General features: G+C 39.4%; 2 protein-coding genes across 3 annotated transcripts in view; both read right to left on the bottom strand.

Moving 5' to 3' along the window:
- Window positions 1-2,845: 2,845 nt before the first annotated feature.
- On the bottom strand, window positions 2,846-13,441 carry LOC133443952 (fibroblast growth factor 4B-like). 2 transcript variants are annotated; one of them, XM_061721317.1, is made up of 3 exons: window positions 12,617-13,441; window positions 11,842-11,945; window positions 2,846-6,979 (listed from the first exon to the last, which is right to left on the bottom strand). In XM_061721317.1, the coding sequence occupies exons 1-3, from the start codon at window positions 12,984-12,986 to the stop codon at window positions 6,803-6,805; spliced, it is 651 nt and encodes a 216-aa protein (XP_061577301.1). In that variant the 5' UTR covers window positions 12,987-13,441; the 3' UTR covers window positions 2,846-6,802. The 2 variants fall into 2 exon arrangements, with proteins under 2 accessions (XP_061577301.1, XP_061577302.1); XM_061721318.1 differs by having other exon boundaries at window positions 6,855-6,975.
- Window positions 13,442-15,079: 1,638 nt separating this feature from the next.
- Window positions 15,080-25,396, bottom strand: part of slc45a3 (solute carrier family 45 member 3) — a 45,555-nt gene continuing 35,238 nt past the window's right edge. The window contains exons 5-6 of the mRNA XM_061721312.1: window positions 19,712-19,977; window positions 15,080-19,619 (exon numbers count right to left, since the gene is read on the bottom strand). Coding sequence (XP_061577296.1) covers window positions 19,173-19,619; window positions 19,712-19,977 — 713 coding nt within the window. The 3' untranslated portion in view covers window positions 15,080-19,172. The remainder of the gene's footprint in view (window positions 19,620-19,711; window positions 19,978-25,396) is intronic.

Here is a 25,396-nt window from a genome sequence, read left to right as displayed (position 1 = left end):
AACTCTCAGCTCAGGACCCCGCAAGGGCAGATCATCAAAACGGTTATTTACAAAGGTCAAGTCAGAAAGCACATCTGCTCAAACATGGAAGAGACGGGCGAACTTTGTTTTAAGATGAATCAATCCGACCTGCAGGAAGGTGGTCAGGAATGAGGTACAGATCTACAGATGTGACGCAGTAAATTGTACGTCTTATTTTTAAAAAGTGATTGGAAACACAAAGTGGCACATAAGCATCTGGTCTCTGGTATTAGAATATGAGAGTGAGCTCTTGATAACTACTCTCTTTTTAAAACTAAGTTAGAAATATCTCCGAACAACACTGGGGTAGGGGTCCTTGGACATGGCCGTCGAGCACGGCTGCAGCCACAGCCAACAGCCACTATTAAATACATGATGCACTTTTCTTTGTGTTACATTAAATTTGGTTGCCTTTTCTTTTTTTTCCATTTCTTCAGGTTTCCGTTACTCCAAAGCATGATCTGAAGAATCATCCTTTATAAATAACAGTTTCCATGTAAGAAAAGGGACACGATTGTTTTGTGTGTGACCTCATCTTTTATGGATTTGGCCCGGATGTTTGCAGGTTATGTCATTAACAAGTTAACTGAAAACTTCTACTAATCACTTCTGCTTCAAACATCAGGGCTTTCCTTCTCATGTGAAGGTGGTCACAGGTGAAGTCACTTTTGTTGCATTGAACTTCTTCTTTTGGGTTCCATATCCCCCAACTTTGGGACTGGTACACTTGTGTTTGTCCGTTTGTTACTCACATATCTGGATGTGTTTACATCAGAAATTTGAGCTGCACAACTTCAAAGTGATGGACTCGTGATGTCAGTCCCTGTCTGAATGGTTTTATTCGGTTTTGGTTAAGACAACATATGTGGCCTTGAAATGTTCGTCTAAACCTGATTATTGTATTTGACAGTTATTATGAGGTGGCACAGTTTTCAATCATTAAACATTTAAGTGATATCGAACTGCAGCATGCTTTTGTTCACTGATACAAAACAAGAAGAACTTTAAGGTTTTACATCCCAACACACAATACAAAAATAAATCAGTCTTTATAACGTCTTAACATGAGGTTAATTAGAACAATGTGGCATCAGTGTCAACATAAGTTCAGAAAGTAAGTATACACCATGATTCAATGGCTTGAAAAACCATCATCACTGCAGTGATTTGAAAAACTTGTTTTTCTGTACGGCATGCTCTTGCTTTTTTCAATTCCATTCAATTCAATTTTATTTATATGCGTCTAATACAACAGATGTTATCTCTAGACGCTTTCCAGAGATCCAGAACATGAACATAAACACAAACATAAACCCCCAGAGCAATTATTATATAAACAATGGCAGGTAAAAACTCCCATAGTGGGAGAAAAGCCTTAAGCCAAACAGTAGTTTACAGTTTTTCAGTAGGACTTTTAGTCGGCTGTTCTTCAGTTTGTTGAGGTTTGTGGGTATTTGTTGAGGCAAAGCTCTCATTTTCCTTTCATTTAAAGCGGTCGCTGCAGTCCACAGCTACTCAGAACAGCCATTCTTCTGACATACACGTGGCTTTGGATGCTTCTTTTCCAAATTCAGTCACCATCAAGGAAGTCATCCCACACCAGTTCAACACCTTATATTTGATGCATTTTCTTTGTCCCCGTGGGTGTGTGTTGTGCTTCTTTAACAAAGTGAGAAAAGAAAAGAAAAGAAAACTATATTAAGAAACCCTGAAATTTTTTTATCAGACAAATGGGATGTTTTGTTGAAATCTTTCCAAGCTAATGCAAACACTCCCTCCGAGTGCCTCCACCTCTCTCATTCAGGGGCGTCAATTGGGTATGGCAAGGTATGGCAGCCGCCACCACACCTTGGCTTCAAGGGAAAATGTAAATGTTTGTTTTTTAAATACATTTATGGAATTACTCTGTGTCTATTTGTATTGATTATTCTATTACTTATTACATATAGAATAACTACAAATGCAAATCAGAACATGATCGATTTCACTAGTTATTATACACTGCAAAAACTGAAAATCTTAACAAGAATATTTATCTTATTTCTAGTTAAAATGTCAAAAAAAAATCTCATTACATTTAAGACAAGACTCAAAAACAACCCTTTTTACCTGTTTCAAGTAGATTTTCACTAAAAATAAGTGTAAAAATCTGCCAGTGGAACAAGATTTTTTTGCTTGTAATTAAAAGATAAATCTTGTCCCACTGGCAGATTTGTCTACTTATTTCAAGTTAAAATTTACTTGAAACAGGTGAAAATGGTCAAATAAGTTATTTTTCTGGTGATGGCTCTTGTTTTAAGTATAATGAGATTTTTTGACTAAAAATGAGACATTTTAACTAGAAATAAGACAAATATTCCTGGTAAGATTTTGAGTTTTTGCAGTGAGCGAGACTGCATTTGGAAAAAGTTCCAATTTTCTTGACCAGACAGATAAGCTACATAGCAGACTTCTGTGATGAGTATTTCCTGGATGTGTTGATTGATACTCTAGTTAAGTTCTGTGACTCGTAACCTTGCCATACCTTAGCTTTGACTGAATTGACGCGACTGCTCTCACTCATACAAGATGACGCGGTTCAGGTTTGCAGTTTCTATCCAGTTCTTTTCATTTGATATTTTTAGCCACAATGTTGTTGTTGGATAAACCCTTAACCATCCAGTCTCTTTTCTTTAGTTCTAATTTCAGCACACAGCACAATTCTTTCAGTAAAACATGCTATTAATTTATTACAGGGCATTGTAACAGTTTATTTAAACCATTCTTATGTACAAACAGATGGATTATAATAAGATAAATAAAGTCAAACATTGAACAACATATAGGAAAAAGCTCAAAAAGGTTTGTTTTTGCTAATGACGTTTTATGAAATTAATCGAAAGTAGAAAGAAAACTGATTTCGGCTCCTGCCCGTCAGACTGTTGCCGTCCCCCTCTTCACCGACAGAGGGCGCTCCACACTGCCTTAAGACAATTTACAGAACATGACTGACTATGTTTAAACTTTTCACTTAGACTTCACAGATTCATCCCAGCTCCCACAGTAATTCATGTTTTTACAGGATTGATTAGTGTGAAGTGAGTGAAACACACAAATCTAATGAATTCAATCACAAAAGATTTTACAAAACATCCTTTATTGTCATCTCAGGAATACAGTTGACTGCTGTGCACAGCACATACGTACAAAAATAAAAGGAAAACCATTTGTAATATAGTATTTTTTTCTTACTCGTCATCATATTTTTTTCAGAAACAAATGATTGGAGAAGTCTGTTGTTTCAAACTAATTTACAATCATTTCAATAATCGGAACTAAGGCAGAAGGTGAGGTATATGTTAAAAAAGAGGAGGGGGACTCAGAGGAAGCACTCTCCCCTCAGTGCAGGAATAGATAACTGAGAGAGAAACACAAAGGCTGCTGGTACACAGGGACACACACTCACACATGTCTGATCCCAGATCTGCCCACAGACCTCCAGTTCCCTGTGAACCAACACATTTTAAAACCAGCACAATGGCAATATCCAGACACTGGATCCTTAATCAAAGGGGTAAGACATATCTAGTCCACTCAGAACTCTACATGCAGATTGAGGAATTAAGGAAGTAATGTCGAAAAAGAGATATTTTCTCACCATTGACTACCTTCTCTTAGTTACTGCTAGACGGCTACAACTTTTTCTGCTTCACAACAGCATCATGCAAAAGTTGTAGAATTGGTAACAGCAATGTTTCCTTCAGACGTCCAACTGGCACACTTGGAAAATCTGTCACCAGCTTCACTCCCCCGCAAGATCGACTTATCAGGTGTGCCTTACAGGTCGAGAAGCGATTGTGACTTTACAGTTCCCACTCTGCTGCTCAAATCACTGTTGTGATGACAGCGTCCTCTGAAGTGCACCACGATAAGCCCGAAATAGCAGACAGTAATTAACACATCAAAACAACCAAGTTTGATATGGCACATCAGCCTGTTTTGACAAGAGTAAGAGAAAACAGTTTCTTCTCCTGCAAAGAAAATTGCACTCCATCATTTAAAAAAAAAGAAAATGTATAAATAAAATTTAAATTTAAAAAATGTCATGAAATCTGCCAAGAAAAATCTATCAGTAGTCATTTCCCAATCAGAGTGATATGATAAAGGCTCGTTAGTCAAAATGAGTAATAAGATGCTCAAGGCGAAATCTTCTAAAGACAATAATCAGTGGCGTCAACATTCAGAAACATACATGACATCCTGGGAGTCTCAAGTTGCTCTGGATCACAGTATTCAGTCCATCAGATAGTTTTGCTCAAGTGTCCTTCTCCTGGAAGCGTTTGATTCATTTAACATCGGCTTTTGCTACAAATCTACCAGCTCAAACCACAGCTTTCTCTCAACACATATTCATCAGCAGCTTTTTCCAACCCTTCGTCCTCTCCTGCGAGGGCAACGCAGTGCATCAGCGTGCACAGCCAGACAAGGCCCGTTACCCCTGATGCAGGGCAAACTGCTCAGATAGCCTCTCTATCTTCTACTCTGGCAGACAGAACATGACAGGAGTGTGTTCGGGCGGTCAAATACATACGTACAAATACATACTCACACAGACCCTCACTAGTTACTGCACATTTGTCTCTGCTACAAAACAGAAGCTCAAGCTTAAAGGGCACATCTTCTATAGCTCACAAACGTGTTGTCAGTGAATTATAGTTATAATGGAGGGCATGAGGTAAAATATGATAACACACCTACAGGAGGAGCTGTGCTACATGGTTGAAACGCTATTTCACCAAGCTGCTCTTGTACTAGTAGCTTGTTCCAAAATGAATAAAAGTCCTGCTGAAACGCACCTCATTGCAGGATTTAAAATGCTGCTCATATGTACAATAAATTAATAAATTAAACATTGCAACCATTCTTTCTCTTTCCAACAACTAGCCTAACAGGTGCAGTGTTCTGTAAAGCGACAAATAAAAGTTGCAGCAGACCAGAACTACATGCCGATGTGAGAGACAGGGAGGACGGGACGCCCACGTCTCTGACCTTGATGCACAAGATTGTCATTGACCAACGAGGAGCCAGACGCTCAGGTGTTTTATCCACATATTATTCTCATCTTCGTCAAGTCTAACAAACAGTCTTTGCAACAAAGCGCCACATAAATCCGCCTATTGCTGTTTTCTGCTGGGTTTGTTGTTCGCTTCCGTTTGTTTACACAAAGGAAAGATTTACATCTGAGAGAGCAGCGTGGGCATTACATCTACTTCATGCTTCTATCGCAAAAAATGCCTCCTGCACCTCGGTGAACAATCTGAATACGTAGCTTAAAACACTGGGATAACTTATTTATCTTATCACACTTTTAGTGACATCGAGCATTGCTTTAAAAAAAAAAAAAAAAGAAAGTAACATCATGAACATCGCACCAGTTAGTTCCTGTCCTCTCTAAGCCCAACTGGAACATTTAGATTATCTCCAGTCAACACCGAAAACGGTCATATTTACAGTGATTTGATTAATCGGTGACATACAGTACTCAGTAAGTTAAGTAATCTCTGCATCAACACAAAACTTTACTTCATCAAACAGCTCCCATCGTTGGACTGTGTCCTTAAAAACAGTAGCCTAGTAGTTTGTCATGAGGTCAGTGGCCAAATGTTTAGTCCCAACACAACAGAGCGCATTAGCTCAGTTAGAGGTGGGGGGTTGAAGAGAGAGCACGGCAGAGATGTTTTATAGTATTAGATTCTGCTACAGATTTGCCCTCGATATTGAGCAAATGACCAAAATGATGAAGTGAAGCATATCTAAATCAATTGTACACGTGTACCTACATAGATGAAGAACAGCCACACACAGTCTGGCTCGATGACCCAGCTGCTGAACTTGTGAAAGCAAAACCTGGGATTGTCAAAACTCCCTTGGACGTGACGTGGAAGGATCAAGCGCTGATCCCAGATCTGAATCTCCACATGTTAACAGGAAGCTCCACTGGGTCGTGTGTAGCAAAGAGTGTCAATTGCCTCATTGATTTATGGAAAAGAGAATAAAGTGGAGACACCTCAGACCCTCAGAGAGTTGGGCTGAAGTCCCCGGTGGCGTCTGAGGGAGTGATGACTTGCGTATCATTCCTATTTCTGACTTGAGCACCACATTTCTCGCATGCAAGGGCAAGGAAGGAATTCAAGGCACAGCCACCTCATGACAAAACAAGAAAAGACACGGACCAGTTTACAAGCGCTCTAGTTGCCCTGACAGTGACACTCAAACATAGTAAACGGGAAATGTCCGGGTTCTTGACGAATAACAACAAAACTTTTTTTTTTTTCTTTTTAAATAGAAGGGGGCTCCTCGGTGTGGAAACTTCATGCCCACTTTTATCTTTTTCTGCATTTTCTTATCATGATATGTTTCTGTGAGATATTAACATCCCCATTTCACTTCCAAAAAAAAAAAAAAAAGGTGAAATGTCACGGACTGGCGGGGCAGGGGCACGACCACTTCCATCAAGCACCCATGAAAACTAAAGGGACCAATGATGCCTGTCTATTCCCTTCATTTCACAACATGACAAAACTCATAAAAGCAGCACAGAATGGCATTTCTATCATTTCTAAAACAAAGTAAACTACCCAAATATACATATAAAGTTTGAATAAATACTATCAGATATAACTTTGTTTCTTTCTTTTGAAGTCCATGTTGTCTTTTGTTTGTTCGAACGTATATGGTATTTGTGTTACCTGGAAAATAATCCACATGTGCAAATAAGTTTGTTATTGCCAGATTTTTCTCATCATATTCGGGGTAAGAAGTGCGTCACAGTCATGGCAGTGGTGGCCCTGTTGCCTTTCTTCACACGGCCGTGCTTGCTCAGTGCTATGTAGGATCCTCTGTAAACCAGAGACTCGTAGGCGTTGTAGTTGTTCGGGAGCAAGGTCTCGTTGAACTTGCACTCATCATGGAAGACTGTCTGGAGGGAGCAAACACACACACACACACACACACACACACACACACACACACAGAGCATTTGTATTAATCAGCTGCAGACAGTAAACAGCTCTTTACGAAGACTGCTGCTGCTGCAATGTAATCTCAACTGGTGACATCATCAGTCAGGTTACAGAAGAGGGACTTCACGTGTGTGGTCAGAAATACTCATGGATCTAAGCGCTCAGGTTGCCGAGCAACGGGTGCTACAAGACCACCTAGAAATGAACAAATGTCCAGACGCTCCCCAGGGCCACCGTGCTTAGAGGCTACTGAGCAATACTGGTAAATAAGGTTTATTAAGTTTAATAAAGTGTTAAATAAAACGATACAACTGCGACTGACATCATTGGCTACATTAACCCTCAGGATGACAACATATCCCAAAAGTTAGTGTACACACTTGGATCCCCAGCAACACATCCTCTAAGTTTAAGCTGTTTTACAGGACTGGAAAGACAGAATGAAGCTGTGTACATGAGAGCAGAAACATATAAAAAGAATAGAAGAATAGAATAGAATACTTTATTGTGAGTATTGTGATTTATTGTGATTGTAAGCTGACTTAAAGGTTGGGTAGGAAATATTTTTCTGAAGCTTTTTTGTTATATTAACTGAAATTCTCTTTACATACCAATAACAAACAATTGGTTAAAAGCTCTCATCTGAAAAGAAAATAATATCAATCACCTGCGTGAGTAAAAAGGCTATAAAAACACCATCAAATCATTATGAGTGACCCTAACAAAGTGATTGGACCACTCGATATCAAAGGTGACTTTCTGGATGAGACATCTAGCGTATCATTTGTAATAACAACGCTCCTATTAGCTCCTCTGCTTCCAAGCATAAGGGGGGAAAAGGAAAAAGTCCCTGCTGAGCTTCAGCAGTATCACATTGCAGTCTCAAGAAAGGGGACCTACTGTGTTTTAGGAAATAAATTACTTGTTCAAAAGCTAGGATTCTTTTGTTGTTTTTAACTCGACACTGATGGAATATTATATTAATTTCTGCCTATAAATCATCTTCAATGATACAGACTGAAAATTTGAAGTAACATTTAGACATTTTCAGGCCAAATCTGTCGTCTGGTAATTAAATGTAAACATACTTACTCCCCCTGAACATGTCTTCCTAAATGTATGTCATTTGTGTATGCGTGTCTGAGTGAGTTGTGAGTCAGTTGTCTACTGTTAAGTGTTTTTCAAAGTGTTTTTTCAGCTACTGGATGTCCTAAATTTCCTTTTTGGATGTATAAAGTATCTATCCATCTATCTATCTACTTGTACAATCAATCTCAGAAAACTTGAAACATGGAAGTAACAAAAATCGCTAAAATTAACATATATATCTTTTGTTTAATTTGGAGCCTAAAATATGAGGAGAATTATATCATATAAACATCTTTATGTTTATATATTTTTATATATTTTTTTTTTGCTGAAATCCAATGTGTCAAATCAAGCACGCTACTAGTTGATTGATTTTAACAGACATGCTGGCTGTTTCCTATGTTTCTAAACTTTACTCTGAGGTCAAACCTGTACGAGCTGCACATTCAGAGCATTTATAAACAGACATGAGCGTGGCTTCAACCCCCTCATCCAGCTTAGGATACGGATTTAAACAAGGGTATCTACAAAAATGTAAAAACACCTTTTCTTCCCAAAATGGTGTGGAAGTCCACAACAATGATAAGATTTCAAGCTAAATTAAGCACAACATTAGTAATTACAATAATAATGCAGTTAATAATGAAGTTGAGCTGGTTGTTTTAAATGTGTGCTTCATTTGTATTTGTTGCCAGCAAAAGTTTACACTGAAGAAACAAGAGGAAGAAGAAGTATGAAAACAAATGACTTGGTAAACAGTTCAGATTTGGATATAAAAAGAGTGCATCAATCTCCATGGGAAAAAAATTCAACGATTTAAGGACATTTTTGTCTACATTACGTTTTCATCATCTATATGACTGGAAAACGTGTAATGAGAAATAGCATATATTAATAACAACTGCAAAGAAAAATAACATTTATAAACTAGTTATTAATGTGAGCTGAGGAGAAGCTGAAACTATCTTGTGGTTTGTCTAATGAAATCTTTGAATATTATTCTTTTTTAAATCATGAATTCTGTCTCCGGCTGTCAAAGAGGAGAAAAACCAGATGAGTGTAATAAACACAGTTTCAAACATATCAACTGGGATGGGATGGGTGTGTGTCGTCCACATTAGTACACCCAACGCGTCTGTGGAGGCACATTAATAAGCAGCACATGCTGCCTCCGGACAACATCCTCAGTGAAGGTCTTGCTTATTTCAGCAAGACATTTCAAACCTACACTTTGCATACGTCACAACACCACAACTCTGTACTCAAGAAGTCCAGCTGCTAAACTGGCCTGCCTGCAGCCCAAACCTGTCATCCACTGAGCACATTTGGCACATCACAAAGTACAAAACCTGCAGCAGTGGAGGCTCCGAACTGTTATGGAGCTGAAATCTTCAAGGACAGGAACATTTTTACTTTTCTTTTTATTATCATTATTGTATAATTGAAACTATTCCCAAACCATGATGCAAGGAGAAATAAACATTCTCCTCCAACAGTCTTTCGATACATGTACAACAACATGAGCGTACATTAAAGTGATAACAATAATACTATTTAAAAAAATCCAAAAAGTCAGGTCAAATGTTTTCTTTATTAGATTTCCCCTTAAACGAATGGTTTTATTTGCTAGACACTAATTTATGGCTTCATTTAATTTTTATATAGCCTCCCAGTTTTTGTGGCTTGTAGCTCAAAATAAGGAATATCAGAGAAAATAAAGCCACTATAGAAGCATTTACTATAAAATTACTATAATCATGCAGTCTCTGTCTCAAAATATCTGCCAGAGTGAGAACAATAAGCCTCTGCCGTGCCGAGCTGGTGGGGCATTTGTACGGCTGCGAAGCAAATACTCTCCAGAAACCATGTAGCCTAATTCAATCTCTTATCAGATCATCAGCCTGCTCACGAGCTAACGCTTCATCACTCATGAGCAGATAACCAGCTCACATTCTGTCTGTCAAATATGTGTCCCACAACAAGCCATGCGTCTGCGGAGCGCCACTTAACTCGATGACCTCCCTCGCCACCAGAGACATTTATATAATCATCAGTGACACTCTGCTTGAAAGCAAAAACAATTATGCCTCCTGCAAGATGAGTAATTCTACAAGTACATTTGTCATGTGTGAAAAGGATAAAAGAGCAAGTTGACGTGGACCGACAGACTGAAAACAGAACAGATATATCAGCCAACATCAGCTATTGACCCTCTTGTAACATCTCAGTGTAGAAATGTGTGAATCATTTCTGAATGGCCAGGTTTAGCATTCCTTAGAAGCCAATGCCAACATATCCGCTATCAGCTGATAGTCCAACCTCTGTACAGCCATAACAGATGTATACAGTAGAGATCAATAATGTGCCAACTAATGGTGATCTGTCCAGGTTGTATCCACACCCTGGAAAGACAGCGAGAGTGTGTCCCAGGCTGCAGCAGAGCCCCTTTCCCCCAATGGGAGTAGATGGGTGGAAACTGTCTGCACATCAGAGGAAGTTCTTAGAAACCATCAGTGCCATCTAACATCTCCAGGAATCAAACAACCCGTCCAACTCATTCGCTGGAATGGCATTTAATTAAGATGCTTTGTGGAGCACTGTTTTATTTCCAACTCAAACCTGTTATTTCCGTGACAGCCTTTGTGATAATACACATGCCTGGTAAATGCCTATGGTCAGTAGTCGAGTTGAGGGGGGATGGCATCCCCCCCTGAAATAAAAACGGTCCAAATCATCCCCCCTGTAAAACTGCCATCCCTCCTTTCCATCCCTTATGTCATTTCATCAATGAATGTGGTTTTACTGCTATTTCAACATTTAGAGTCATCACCAGAAAAATAACACCAGAAAAATAACTTATTTGACCATTTTCACCTGTTTCAAGTACATTTTCACTTGAAATAAGTAGGAAAATCTGCCAGTGGGACAAGATTTGTCTTCTTATTCTAAGCAAAAAAATATTTTTCCACTGGAAGATGTTTCTACTTATTTCAAGTGAAAATCTACTTGAAACAGGTGAAAATTGTTGTTTTTTCCAGTGATGAGTCTTGTTTTAAGTGTAATGAGATTTTTTTACTAAAATGGGACATTTTAACTAGAAATAAGAATTTTCAAATTATCTGTGCCCATATGATAAAATCCACCATCCCCCCTGATTTTCTTTTACAATTCGAGTACTGCCTATGGTGCTGGTGGCTCCTGCTCTTTCACCTTATATACAATACTTTAATAAAAGTGCTCCCATTCCTTTGTGAGGGGTTGAGCTCTTGCCTCTTCCACGTGCGTGTGGGAGGCGCACTGCTCTGCGAAATAGGTGACACCGTTTAAATCGATTTTCAGTTGTGCTGACAGGTTTCTTAGCAGCAGGGGGTTTCCCACCTCCGCGCACACAGGACCACATTTCAGCCTGGGCTCTGCACCCTGCATCTGTTAACCTCATCATTATTTACCCATAGGCCAACATGCCTGGCGCACTGGCTTTAAATAGAGCATTATACATTCCCGATGGAATCATATATATATATATATATATATATATATATATATATATATATATATATATATATATATATATATGGATATAGATTTTCAATACATTATTCAAGTATTCTCCGCTAGCAAAAAAAAAAAAGTTTATGAAAGCCATTATAAGATGACAGGGAAAAATGCAGATCGAAGACCCAATCAACTAATATTGCTGGACAAAAAATGAAATACTGAGCATACCTACCGTTCCGTATAACCTCCCACGGCTGTTCATTGCGACAAACAACTCACTCTTCACTCCGTAGAGGCTCACCACTCCTCTCTCCACCGTAGAGATCTCTATTAAACCTGATAAAGAGCACAGAAATGTTGAATTAGAGAAGTGGAGGGGGGAGGGGGAGGGCACAACCAAAATAAATACCAACCAAGCATCCTGGACAAAGTGTTTTTATCATGGTGACTGTGGCAGCAGCCTGCTTTCTCTGCGTCTTATGGGTGTAACCTTGCAGGTTGCTATGCAGCATGCCGAGCCTTTGTTCAGCATCTTTCACTCCATCTTGTATTTGCATCCAGTCCAATTAAGCGCATGCTGGTTTATGGCAGTTATTGCAGTTAATTGCATTGGCGTGCACGGCCGCCGGTCTCTGGACCGCCCTCACAGGGCTGCGTAAAAATAAGTTGTGTCTAAAAGCGTCCATACATTCATGACATGGTTGAGGAGGAGGGGAAGAGGAAAGAGAGAGGGAGGGAGAGAGAGAGGGAGAGAGCGAGAGAGGGGTACAGGGGTGAGGGGGTTGGGGGTCTTCAGGGCTGATGGATACTTGTTTTTAATAGATATGTTGCTTGTTTTTTTTTTCTGCTGTGGAAGAAATCCAATTCTCCCTCCGTGTCGGATGAGACATGGCCATGCAGATTAATAGAGGGGACAGACGAGCGTGCGCATCGCAGATCCATGCGTATTGACTCTGCCTCTCTCTTTCATATCCATTGCATTACATGGGTGGAGGTATATAACTCACTGTACTGGTTTTCATTATGTACACCGTTTATCCTGCCGTCGGGGAGGACCTGAAGGTGAAACCCGATGCCCACGTTGCAGTAGAGCCTCCGCACTCTCTTGATGCCCAGCAGATAGTCACTCTCCCAGTTGAGCTCCGGCTTCTCCCCGGAGATCCCCAGCACGGAGCGGGAGAACAGCGTCTCCCATCGCCTCTCCAGCAAAGTTGCGTTGGTCCTGCCGCCGGGCAGCGTGTGCGGGAGCGGGAGCGGGTGCGGGTGCGCGCACACCAGCCCCATCAGCACGAAGCCCAGCAGAGCCGCCGCGCGCAGCGGCCGGTGCGTGCCGGCCTCGCAGGACATACTGGCGAGGAACCTTTGCGCAACGGCCATCCGCTCTACCGTCGGGCCACGTGGTCGAAATTAATGGCCCTAAAAATACCGCTCTTCTTGTTTTGCTTCCTTCGGCATGCTGGCTGAGGGTTATTTTTGGTGAGCGGGTCGGGGCTGCGGGTGTGAGGCGCGGAGAGGAGACGGGAGAGTGCGCGGCAGAGCTGGAGGTGATGGTGATGATGGTGGTGATGGTGGTGATGGTGATGTTGGTGCTGGTGATTACCATGTTTTGTAGCTCCTCCGCGCCCCTCTCTCTCACACACACACACGCACTCTCTCCTCCTCCTCTCTCTTCCCTCTGACAGTCTCTCTCCCAGCAAGAGTTCGGAATAAAACCCTCCAGGCAATCACTCACCAAAAACCCTGATGCAACCTTTCCAAGGATATCGCATCCCTTGATGACATCATGCTGACTTCACCGCTGAGATAATACGAGGGTGGCGAAGGGAAAAAGCACCCAGTGAGTGGTGGTGTGAGCTCGGGGAGGGGAGCAGCCTCCTGCCACCGTTGAGAGCTTATTGGCGGCGTCCCGGCGGCCTGCCTGGATGTGATGGGGCGCTCGGGCTGCTCCCAAATTGGGTCGGTGGTCATATGTCTGTCAGGCCGCTTCCTTATTTAGAATGAAGGTGTAAAAACAGGCCCACTTGTCACCGGAGAGCAATGACAGGGCTCTTGTGGTCCCTCTTCTCCCAGTTCTCTGCCTTTGAAGAACTTTTCCCATCCATTTTTCCCCTTCTCCCGTGTCTATAATGACATATCAGTCGGGGCGCAGACGCAGCGGGGGCCCCGCTACAAACCCGCTACAAACCAGCCGCACGGACCAGGGTTCAGGACCCCTGTGTGTCGGCATTTCACCCCCTGTCGTGTCCTTGAGCAGGACCCCCCTCGGTTTTATTGCGCCCCAATGACGTTACAATCACGGCATATTTAGCAATGCCCACCCCGTGTTTTACCCCCATGGTGCATTGGATAGGAGGGGGAAACAAGAGGGGAAAAAAAAGAAAAAAAAACTTTCGAAAGTCGTAATAAAATGGCACACATTGTCAGCATGCCATTCCCTGTGACATGCACGCCTCTCGTCGTTTCCCTGTCAGAGATTGTGCCAGCAGCAGCAGCAGCGTGCCGGTGCGTCAGCGGGGACACCGCAGTTGCGCACACACAAACCAGTTCGTTTCTATTTCCAAAGGGTGGCACCATTTCCATAGAAAACTCACCGGCGAGTCCCCATCCGCACAGATATTCAGAAAAGCCACAAATACTCCCTTGAAACAGCAGTTTTAATGCAATTTTGATGAACCATGAAACTAAATATTTCCCCTTAAAGCAGCACTATGTAACTTTCCCACCTTATATTTATAAGGGAAATAATGTGCAATATCTTTCACTCACCGCAACGTGCAATTATGTAAATATCCATCTGTAAATATCCGTCAGTTATCTTTTTTTATATACTAGTATTTCTTATTATTTATCTTTCTTCTTATTATTATTGTATACCAGTTTACTGTTTATAGTGTGTTATTATTATTACTGTGTTATTACTTTTACTTTTTCTATTGATGCCTCTTGTTTTTGCACTATCCCCTTTGCTGCTGTAAACTGAAAATTTCCCCTCTGTGGGACTATTAAAGGTTTATCTTATCTTATTTTAATATAATATTTCCAGAGTCATTGTGATGGTACAACAACTTACAACAGGTTTAATGAACCTCTGTCATGGTCTGAGGGGTCTGTATCACCTTCACTGGCACTATGTAACTTCGAGGTGGATGGTAGGAACCCTTCCACACTACTGGTAAAGCACTACCGCTTTTGTCCAAAGGAGCCGCCAAACTCAACAAAAGCTGAAAGTTACCTTGTGCTGCTTTAAGCCTGAATTATGGTTCCGCGTTAAATCGACGCAGAGCCCACGCCGTAGGATACGGCGTACCCTACGGCGTAGGCTCTGCGTTGGTGTAACGCGGAACCATAAATCAGCCTTTAAGGTTTTTACGGCAAGAACGCAAATGACCAAGCACGAAGTATTTTTTGTCCAAGAGATTTTTCAAGAAAATTACACATTGGGAGCAAGGTCTCATTAAAAATGCAGTTTTTATTTTGTATAAAATCTGTTTGGTAACTGCATACTTATACACCATCTGATAGATTTATAATGAAGAGGAAAAACAATTGTCATGGCTAAACAAATCTTAATTCATTCAGCCATGACAATTGTTTTTCAGTATTTAGACAATGACAAAAGCAACAGAAATGTTGTCAAAAAATTTAAACATATTAAAACACATCTTCTGGCCTCCACAGTCTGACCAATGGCACTTTATTTTATTAGCAACAGGACATTGGAGTCCAGGAAAAAAAAAAGAGTGAAAAAACACTTCCACCCAACCAGTATATGATATTTGTGGTCTTTATGCTTTATAAAATATAATAAACCCTTTGATTAGAGATAAGAAGTGGTTACAAAAATACAGATAAAGAAGAAATGACAAAATAACTTATTTGTATTTGGATTTAAATAAAAATACACCTCAGTATGCAATAAGTGTTTTCAGCTCAGAAACACTGTACTTCCAGTGAAATCTTCAGTTTTATCTGACACTGTTTTGATAATGGTGATATGCTCCTTGGTGTTACCAGAACTGTGGGATAAAGTGAAAATTGTTGAAATAAATTATAGCATTGGGGATGCTTCTATAGCAATTCTATACAAATAAGTTATCTTTTTCACAGAAACAGCCTTCACAGAGTCCAATATTTTTAACACAGACCATTTTGTAGTAAAAAGAAAATAAATTAATACATATTTACAAAAGATGGATGAAAAATACACAGGCACTTAGAAAATTTTTTTTTTCTGACACTGCAGCTGCTGACAGACAATATTTTCCATTTCATTTCAGGGTGAACATGATAAACTGGCTGCTCTGCAGTAACATCAGCATGACACGACAAATCCTGTCCTCTTCCACGCTGAGTACAACTCCAGCCAGGATCATTTGTATCTGCTGAGCCAAGTTTCAAATGCCCTGTGAAAGATCAAACCAGCAGGACTGAACACGAAAAGAAAAGAAAAAAAGACAACTTTCTTGTGTCATAATAATGGCTGCATCATCTTACAGTGACACTAAATGTATGTATGTATGTATGTATGTATGTATGTATGTATGTATGTATGTATGTATGTATGTATGTATGTATGTATGTACACACACACATATATATGCATGCATGCATCCTTTAACCCTCCCTATACGGTATAGTACCCACACCCACGATAAAACAATTGTCTGCCTTACTGCAGGACAGGTGGTTTTTTTTGGCATTTTTCGAGAATGGTTCCTATAAAGTAGATATCCCTAACACATCCCTCAACGTGTTTATCACTTACCACCAGCATTATATAACAAACCCATCTGGATGTCAGAGATTGTCATTTGAGTATAAACTGAAAGACCAAGGTTCATGAAAAAGGGAAAGACAGCACTCCCTTACTGCAAGACTTTTTTGGGGTGGATTTTTCCAAGAAAGATTGCTATGAAGTGTGTATCCAGAACATATCATTCCACATTTTTACTATGCAAGACACTGAAATAATGTTCCAGGTGAGAGGCATGTGACCAGATGAGCAGGTACACTGTAGAAGATTACTCTACAGAGATAAAGATAATCTTAAGAGATGATATGATGCAGTATTCCAGTTTAATTAAACAGCTTCTTTCTTAAATCACACCACTTGACAACTTCCCCTCAGCAGGTTGCATAAAAAAATTCCCATAGGGATTGATAAAGTCAAATTGAATATCATATAGTTTCAGTAAATCTGTTTGATACTAAATTACTTTAATTGGGGAAATGCTAAAGTAATAGTAAAATACAGCTTAATTTATAAACATTTGTGAAAATATTAACCTGAATATTGCCATTAATTCCATAAGACTGCAACTTCTTTCCTCGTTAAATTGAGATTAACTCAGTTTCTTCGTCTTATCGATGTATATTTATATATAAATTGTAGATCAACTGTCTATGCCACATCTGTGAGTGAGAAATTTCATTATAGTAGGTGCAAGTCAACAGATGGTGCAACAAAATTTAAAGACAGGTTTTAGCTTTTTCTTCAGTGCTCCGTGCCAATGCAGTGGAGGGGAGCCATGTGGGTTTAACTCCAGCACATTTGATTGTCTTGACAGTGCTAACAAGACAACATTGACTTGTTAGAACTTGACAATGCTGCTCCTTTGAAAAAGAAGATAATTGGTCAGAAAAGGCTGGCACCTTTGTTTAATTCACAGCTTTGTATATATTAAAGCAGACTTTGAAAAAGCTGTTATGGAAGTGGTATTTTCACCAACGTGAATAAAAAACAAGAATACTTCCCATAACTCTAAACATCCTGGTATTTCTTTAACTCTAGGTAGTTATGACTTTATGAGCTTCTTCCCAAAACAATATTTTCTATTATAGAGAGAATCATGAGTATTCCTGCTTCTGCTTCTCTTGTGTCATCAAGTGGAGCTGCTTTGCGTCTCTGTCCTAGTAAGTTCTGGGAACAAGCTTCAACAATAGCTTCATGTAAATCACCAAGTTATTAAACTGATTTAGATGAATTCTAAACAAGAATGTACAAGGAAGTTTTCATTGATTCACAATCATCATCTATACCAGCTTAATTCTATTCTACTTTGAATTTAGATCAATTGTCTATGCTGCATGCCTGAGGGGATTATTTGTTTATAAATGATCTATTTAAAGAGTTTGGACCAATACACTTCACTTAAATATGCTGCCAAATTATTAGACTGAACAGCATCATTTTCCATTGGTATGCAGATGATAAGTCAGCCACACCTATACAGGAAGGCAGATGAAATCCCTGACATAATTGAAAATTCTTCTCCTTACATATCAATCCCTTAAGAGCCATGTTTCTTTGTGGGGCGCCAATTTATAGTGCAGTCAATTAAATGTTTGCAATTTAAAATTCCAACCCTGGAGGGCAATTAAAGAACAACACAAGATTTATTTATTTATTTTATGGCCTAGGCTGTTCAAATACCTCCCATGACTTTACGCTTCTTGTATAATTGCTGTCTTTCATTATTGCTGCAATTAACTTTGCGTTTACTTTGATTTATTTTATTTCTTTTAATTTGTCTCATTGCAGGTATCCCTGGATTAATTGCACTTATATTTATTTGAATCTTTGTCCTGTCCTCTCAGCTCCCAGCTAGTAAAAGCAGAGCGTTTCCCTTCCTGAATCTAGTTTCCACAGATGACTGACGTGCCTCGCTTTCCTAATTCTTGGGGGGTTGAATTGAAATGAAGTTTCAACGCAATCTGTTGGTTTCTTAAGCTGGGGTGGCCTTTTTAATGAATTGGCATTGTATGCATATTAATATAATGGATTGGGTTGAACTGAATTGAATTAGATTTTAAATGGGTTACAATAAACTGGATTTTTCTGGAATATAATCGGATTATAATTGGGCTGAATTGGATTGCACTGAACTCGTTTGCTCTTTCTGTAACTGCCCTGAGATGACTTTTGTTGAGTGTTAGTGCTGTAATGAAAAGGTTAGATATTTTGACCGATTTCTTTGTGCCTCCCTAAATATGATTGAGGATATCTATGGAAAGGAGATGATCTTATACGAGGTCTTTTTTTTTAAAGAAAAAAAGTTAAAGAAAAATGGTGGGCAGTCTCCATGGTACCTTAATGATGTTGCAGATAAAAGCAAAAATGATTTAAAATGTTTCAAAACTGTGTCAAGACCTCTTTTTAACAAAACTTTTAGAAACGATTAAAAAGATTAGAAGCCCTGTGTTTGAGGTGAATGAATTCTACAGTAAATCTGTTTCATTGTACCTGAGCAAGAAGAACAACAGAAATCATGTCACAAACAGATATTTTTTAGCAAAATGTCAGCTTTCAGCATAGTGTTCTACAGCTTAAACTGTGCACGGGGTTGGGATCGACTCTGTAGCTTGCAGGTGACAGTTTCCGCTGTAGCATGACAATCGCAAATCACTCAGCTTCTGTGACCTTTTCCTTTCTAAAGCTTTTTCCTCACAGCCTGCCACACTTACGTTGACTGTACAAGCACAAGGCATTCTGGCATAAGTGCGGTCAAGTTGCATCCACGGAACCTGAATGACTGATTCCCTCACTCACTTTCCCATCGAGTCTTAGCTTCTGAGGTCTTTTTGGTCAAAGACAATGTGGCTGGCAAGGTAGATGGCAACGGTGCCAAAGATGGCAGAGCAGGCAATATAGGCAGTAACAGACTGTGCGAACTGAACAATCATCCCCATGAAGAGGGTGGGGATAACCTGAGAGAGGAGAAAGGTGCTGTCTAAGATAGCAAAGTCCAAGCCCACACCACGTTTCTCAAATCCCAACTCGGCCTTGTCCGGGTCAGCCGCACTGGAACAGTGAGACGAGCCATTCTGGTTTTGTGGGACGGGATAGTATTCGTAACCGTCCTGGCTGAAGTGGGTATTCCAATGAGGAGAGCCCGTTTTATGGTTCAAAGTGCCCTCCCCCCCCTCCACAGAAGTCAAATGACCAGAATCCTGCGTGCCGGTTACACCATTTTTATGTAAGCTTTTGGTTATCTTTTTTGGCATGTATATCTGAAATGAGATGAGAAAAAAAAAAACCTTTATCAATCAGATTCATTTTGTCAGAACAGTATAGATGAGTATACAATTATTTGTGTATTTACCTCTTTCTCCTTGTGGTAATGGCAGGTGAGTGTGTAAGGCAGGGTCTGCAGCGTTGCATAAGCGTAGCCAGTGAGCCCTGCCATCGCAGTGACCAGAACAACACTTTTGGACATGCAGATGACCAGAGCTGAGATCGTGAAGGTCAACATGCTGCTTATATAGACCCGTCGTGACCCAAATCGGCAAACCAGACGGCTCATAACCAGGGAGAAGAAGGTTGAGGTAGCACACTGCAGAAACAGGCCCAGACTGCCCATACGGATTCCTGGAAGGGGAGCAATAGCAGTGTTAGACACAGCAGAATCACCAAAGGAGGACTGTCATTGGTATAATACTTTGTCCTGTGACTATAACGACTGCTGTCATATAAGAAATTATGAAGGGACTCAAGTTATTCCCTCTATGGTCATATTGACACCCAGCTCTACCTGATAGCCTACAGGGAATCCTGGTTCTCCCACACTGTCTCAAACTTAACAGTGATAAAACTGTGGTCCTGCTCGCTGGCACTAAATCCACTCTCTCCAACATAAATAACTTTTCTATTTCTGTTGACAACTCCTCTGTTTCTCCCTCTCACCAGGTTAAGAGTCTGGGTGTCATCCTCGACAGCACTCTGTCATTCCAGTCCAACATTAACAATAGCACTCGCTCAGTGGCACTCTCTTATGCAATATCTCACGTCTGCGCCCGTCTCTCACACCCCACACAACTGCTATTTTGGTCCACGCCCTGGTTGCATCCCGTCTTGATTATTGTTATTCCCGTCGGTTTGGCTTAGCTGACAAGTCCCTTCAAAAACTTCAACTGGCTCAGAACTGCTTCCCATCGCTCCTGTCCTGCATAAACTTCACTGGCTCCCTAATAAATTCCCTATAATCTATGAAATTGTAGTAATCGCCTACAAGGCCATCAACGACCTCACCCGTCTGTATTTCACTGAGCTCCTCTACATTAACAAAGCCAGTCGTACTCTCAGGTTTTCCTCCTCCATCCAGCTCCCCCTCCCATCAGACAGTTGGTCCACCATGGGGTTGAGAGCTTGTCTCTGGACTCCCTACTAGGGCTGCACGATTAATCGTTAAAAAAATCGCGATCTCGATTCATGCTTGAACGCAATCTCATTTCCAAATGACGACGATTTAAAAAAAAAAAAAAAAAAAAAGATTTTTTTTTTTTTTTTTTTTTTAAAGATGGCTGCATAAAAAAATGACTAGGCCTATGTTCTAGGTTGTTGTAGTCCTGTCATGGTCAACTATCATGTTGTCATGTTTGTTATATTTTGTTAATGATTGTGGATTACATTTGGAGAAACATCTACCTTTCTCATCACCTGACACATATTGCACATAAATATTGTTAAAATTGTTATTGTTAAAATTATTTAAAGACAAGAGAGATGTTTATTGTTTTTATGTTCAATGTCAGCTGTTACAGCAAAAAGCAGCCAGAGGAATAATTTGTTGCTTCAGAACTACAGGATCTGTTACAAGTCCCCTTTCTGAAAGGGTGTTCAACTCAGGGAGGAACAAATATTGTTCAAAATTGTTATTATTGTTTAAATTATTCAAAGGTTTGTGTAAAGAAGACAAGAGATGTTTATTGTTATTATATTTTTGTTCAGCTGTTGCAAAGTTAAAGTAATAAGTGCAATAAATTTTATATTGGAAAAAAATTGTGAGAGAATCGTGATCTCAATTCTAAGCAAAAAAATCGTGATTCTCATTTTGTCCAGAATCGTGCAGCCCTACTCCCTACCACAGGATATCAAACATTCCTTTAAAACACACCTTTTTAGACAGGCATATTCCATCTAAATCTGGGACTGGAATAACCTCAATTTTGCTTTTACTATTTTTACTATTATGTTTTACTGTGTTCTTTTTATATTTTGACATGTTATTGTAGTAGTAGAATAAACCTTTTTTTGTATATACAAATCTCAACCTACAAGGATAAACTAAAAAGCAGTTTTTACGTCAAATCCATAAAGGGGTCAGAACAGATCCAGTTTGGTGACATTCACAGATCTCTGAAGTATGGACACAGTTGAGATTGATTGACGTGGAAGATAACACACAACATTAACCTCAGATACATCTCTGAAAGGCCTGAGGAACAGAGACCTACAGGCCAGTCCTTGTTTAGAGAGGAAAATGCCATCCTGGCCTGAGTCTGGCCCAGTCACTGAGCCAGACAGCAAACATCTGAAGTCAAGTCTTACCGAACGACCGAGGTAAATGTAAGATGATCCAAAGATGCAAAGTTTCAATAATGCAGTGATACAGATATGGAGAAAAATCCACCATTACCTATTAAATAGCTGCAAACTGACACATTTAATGCCAAATTTGTTACTGGTTTAACATAAATCTATCTTTGCTTTTTATTTTAATTCAACTAAATGATTTACATAAAACAAATAAAAATGGCACAGATAAAAGTGATGGTACCACTAACAACACAACAGTAATTATTGACAACAAACAACTGCTGTAGCTCTCAAAGAGACTTCTGAATATGTCAGGAGGTATTTTGGCCCACTCTTCCTGAACAAACTACTCCAGCTGCCTCAGCTTTGAAGGGTGTCATCTCCACAATCCATATTTTGACCTTCACTGATTTGACCCATAATAAGTATATACTTTGTATTTCCTGCTAAATGCATGGTCTTTCTTTGTTGTTGTTTTTTTGTATTGGTTCACAGTTGTCCTTTAAATAAGATGTGTAGTAGAAAACTAGCTCATTGTAGCTCATTATACTGTAATATCATTTTCTTTCCATTTAACTTTTTAAGATCATTGCTCTAAAAAAGGTGCCTCATTTAATTTTCTTTTTATCTTATTTTGAAAAACCACAGACTAGTGGAGAAATATAATTGATCATTATAGTTCCAGCATGCTTTAGTCTCTGTTTGACTGGTCTTTATTGTAGAAAAAAAGCAGTGTGATGGAGCAATCTGGTGACAAAATATCATAAAAATGGCTGGCAAAGTCTTTTGGTCTATTTTCTTGATACTATTCACAAACTATTTAAGTTAACCTTGACACATCTCATGGGGGCAGAAAGGGTGTATGGCAGAAAAAGGTTGAACAAACTACCGGTACTTTAAATGGAGGGCGTATTTTCTTGAACATGATTATAATGCCATTATTTATAGTTATTTTAGTTGCATCAATAAATCTCCCCAGGCTACTTTTGAATATCCTGGTATAATGAACAAAAACATATCCTCTTTTCATACTTTTGTTGTGTTATTCTGTCTAATAGCTACTAAAATCATGTAGGTAGACATTTGTTTAATTTCATAATTCCCAGGGCCATCGAAGCGTTATCTGGTGCATTGTGTCAGTTTTTAGTCCCTGAAGTACCATATTAACAATCATTAAGCGGAGGATTGTAATCTTATTATGAGCATACCTATAGCCTCGATAATAACTTTTTCATAATACTGATTTACTTGCATGTTTTTTACTACAACAATGACATTTCCCTTCAGGGTTTATTGAACTTACAATAACTGAATTTTGTGTTTAAAACCATAAAAACACCATGAAAGTAGCACAGCCAACACTGTTAAATCGTTGAATAAACAAAGAACAATTAAAATTTGACATTAAAAATCCCAAACCCACTCTATTGACAAGAAAGCATATTTTTTTTTGTAAGGAGATAAAAAAGTGGTGTTAATTAATTTTCCATGTAATGCCCTCATACATTTTACCTCCTCATATATTTGTTCTGATTTTTAATAATTCACAAAAGCTGATTATATGTCTGGGCTTTTAGGTGTTTGTTATCATAATGATCTCAGCTTGTTTCCAGTGAAAGTGTCCGTCAGAAGTTCAAGAGCAGAGTCATCTAACCTATGTGGAAAGAATAAGTGAATCATATCATTACTCCCCCAGAGCTGAAATTTAATCCCAGGATACAAGACTAAGTGAGAATGCTATCGAATCCATGCATGGAACAACCATTGCAGAAATAGATAAATGATCTCTAAAAGACAACCACTTTGCATTGCAGTCCTCCTCTGCAGAACTGATTTCTTAAAGAATAGCAGTTACTGTTAAAAAAAAAAAAACAGAAAAAATGAAACAAAAAGGTTAAGTAACTTTAAATAGAGCAGATTACCCACATGCAGAGGAATATCTGAAGCCTGAACGATGTAGTCTAATAACATCTGCTGTGTTTCAGATTAAACAAACTAAACTCAGACGGACCTCAAAAATGGTGTGCCCTGGCTGTCTACCTGACTTGAAAGAACATGTTCTTTGTGCGCTGAATCCTTGACATTAATTCTTTGTGAGTGTGACATTCCTTGGAGTCCAGCAGTCACAGGCAGCAGAGAGAGAAAAAGTTTTTTTTTTTTTTTTAAGTATCGTAAAGAAGGAGCGGAAAAATAAGAAGAGAACTGAATGGATAGAAAAAAGTCACAATGAAAGACTAAAAGGTTAATGAGGAGGTCAGGTGAAAACCCAGACTGAACAAGATAAAAAAAAAGCAGCAGGAAAGTACTTAACGGAATATAAAGGGAAACAAAAAAGGGGAAGCTTAAAAAAATGGGATGTTAATAAAATGTTTTATCTTAACGTAATGAAAGATGGATCTGCCTTCAAGGTGCTTTGCTTTACATTCACTCTTATCAAAAGCTCTCTCTCATGTACTGTAATATACACCACAGACAGGGCTTTTATTTTGGTCCTCTTACATCACTGACAACAAACATGTTCAGGTTTATCGGACTTTAAAGCTTATATTTCAGTGTTATGATACGCCAAAGTATTAAAATGTCTGCAGAATATAGCTGTCAAAATGTTTAGCAGGATTAGTGATGATGATTTTCTAAGCAGGATTAAGAATGCCAAAACATTTTGTGCATTTATTTAAACTGCGTGCGGATAGGAAGAGCGCTCACAAGCTCAAGTAAAGTGTTGTACTTAAGTATCCATGTTAGAGCTTATTTCTCCTGTATATGGCCTATAGAATGAAATGGATACAGCAGAACGATGAATACATTTGACTTGAAATCCTGTTCTCCCTATTTTGTGCTGAAAGAACACTATTGCATCATGTTCAAATGATACGATACAAGAAAACCCAAGTGCCCCAAGCCAAGTTTATAGACCGCATCCTGCATCAAACTAGCATGACAGCCGTTGATAGGTGACAGGGAATCTTTTGGTGATACCTAGGGGTGTCAAGCGATTAAAACATTTGAGAGGTTAATTAATTAAGATTTGTAATGAATTAATCTAATTAATCTCACCTAAAAATTGCTTAAAATCGCCCTCAACTTGAGGTGTTTTCCTTTAAATTCATTACATTATTGTGGCAGATCAAAGATTGATATATAACAGCAAAAAAAGTGGCTTTATAAAGTCATTTATTTATTTTTTAACAGACTTGAACAGATGCAGTTCTAGCCATTTACATCCACTTGGCAAGAACAGTCGCCAGCCTCTCTGTCGCAGACGTGCGCATGCGCGCGGTGCTCTCCTCGAGTTTAGTCTTGAGAAGAGCGTTGCTGTGGCAACATCGTTGCTGCTAACGTTAGCTGTGGCTGCGCTCGCGACCGGGTGCTTTGCGTTTATGTGGTAGTTAAACTTAAGCTGCCTGTCTCACAAACACAGATTTCACAATAAAGGCAACTCGCAAACAGAAAAAGTAAAGTTAGAGATTAA

This window comes from Cololabis saira, chromosome 5 (assembly GCF_033807715.1).
Source record: "Cololabis saira isolate AMF1-May2022 chromosome 5, fColSai1.1, whole genome shotgun sequence".
NCBI lineage: Eukaryota > Metazoa > Chordata > Actinopteri > Beloniformes > Belonidae > Cololabis > Cololabis saira.
Note: the sequence above shows the minus strand (reverse complement) of the source record. Positions and strands in the feature narration are given on the sequence as shown.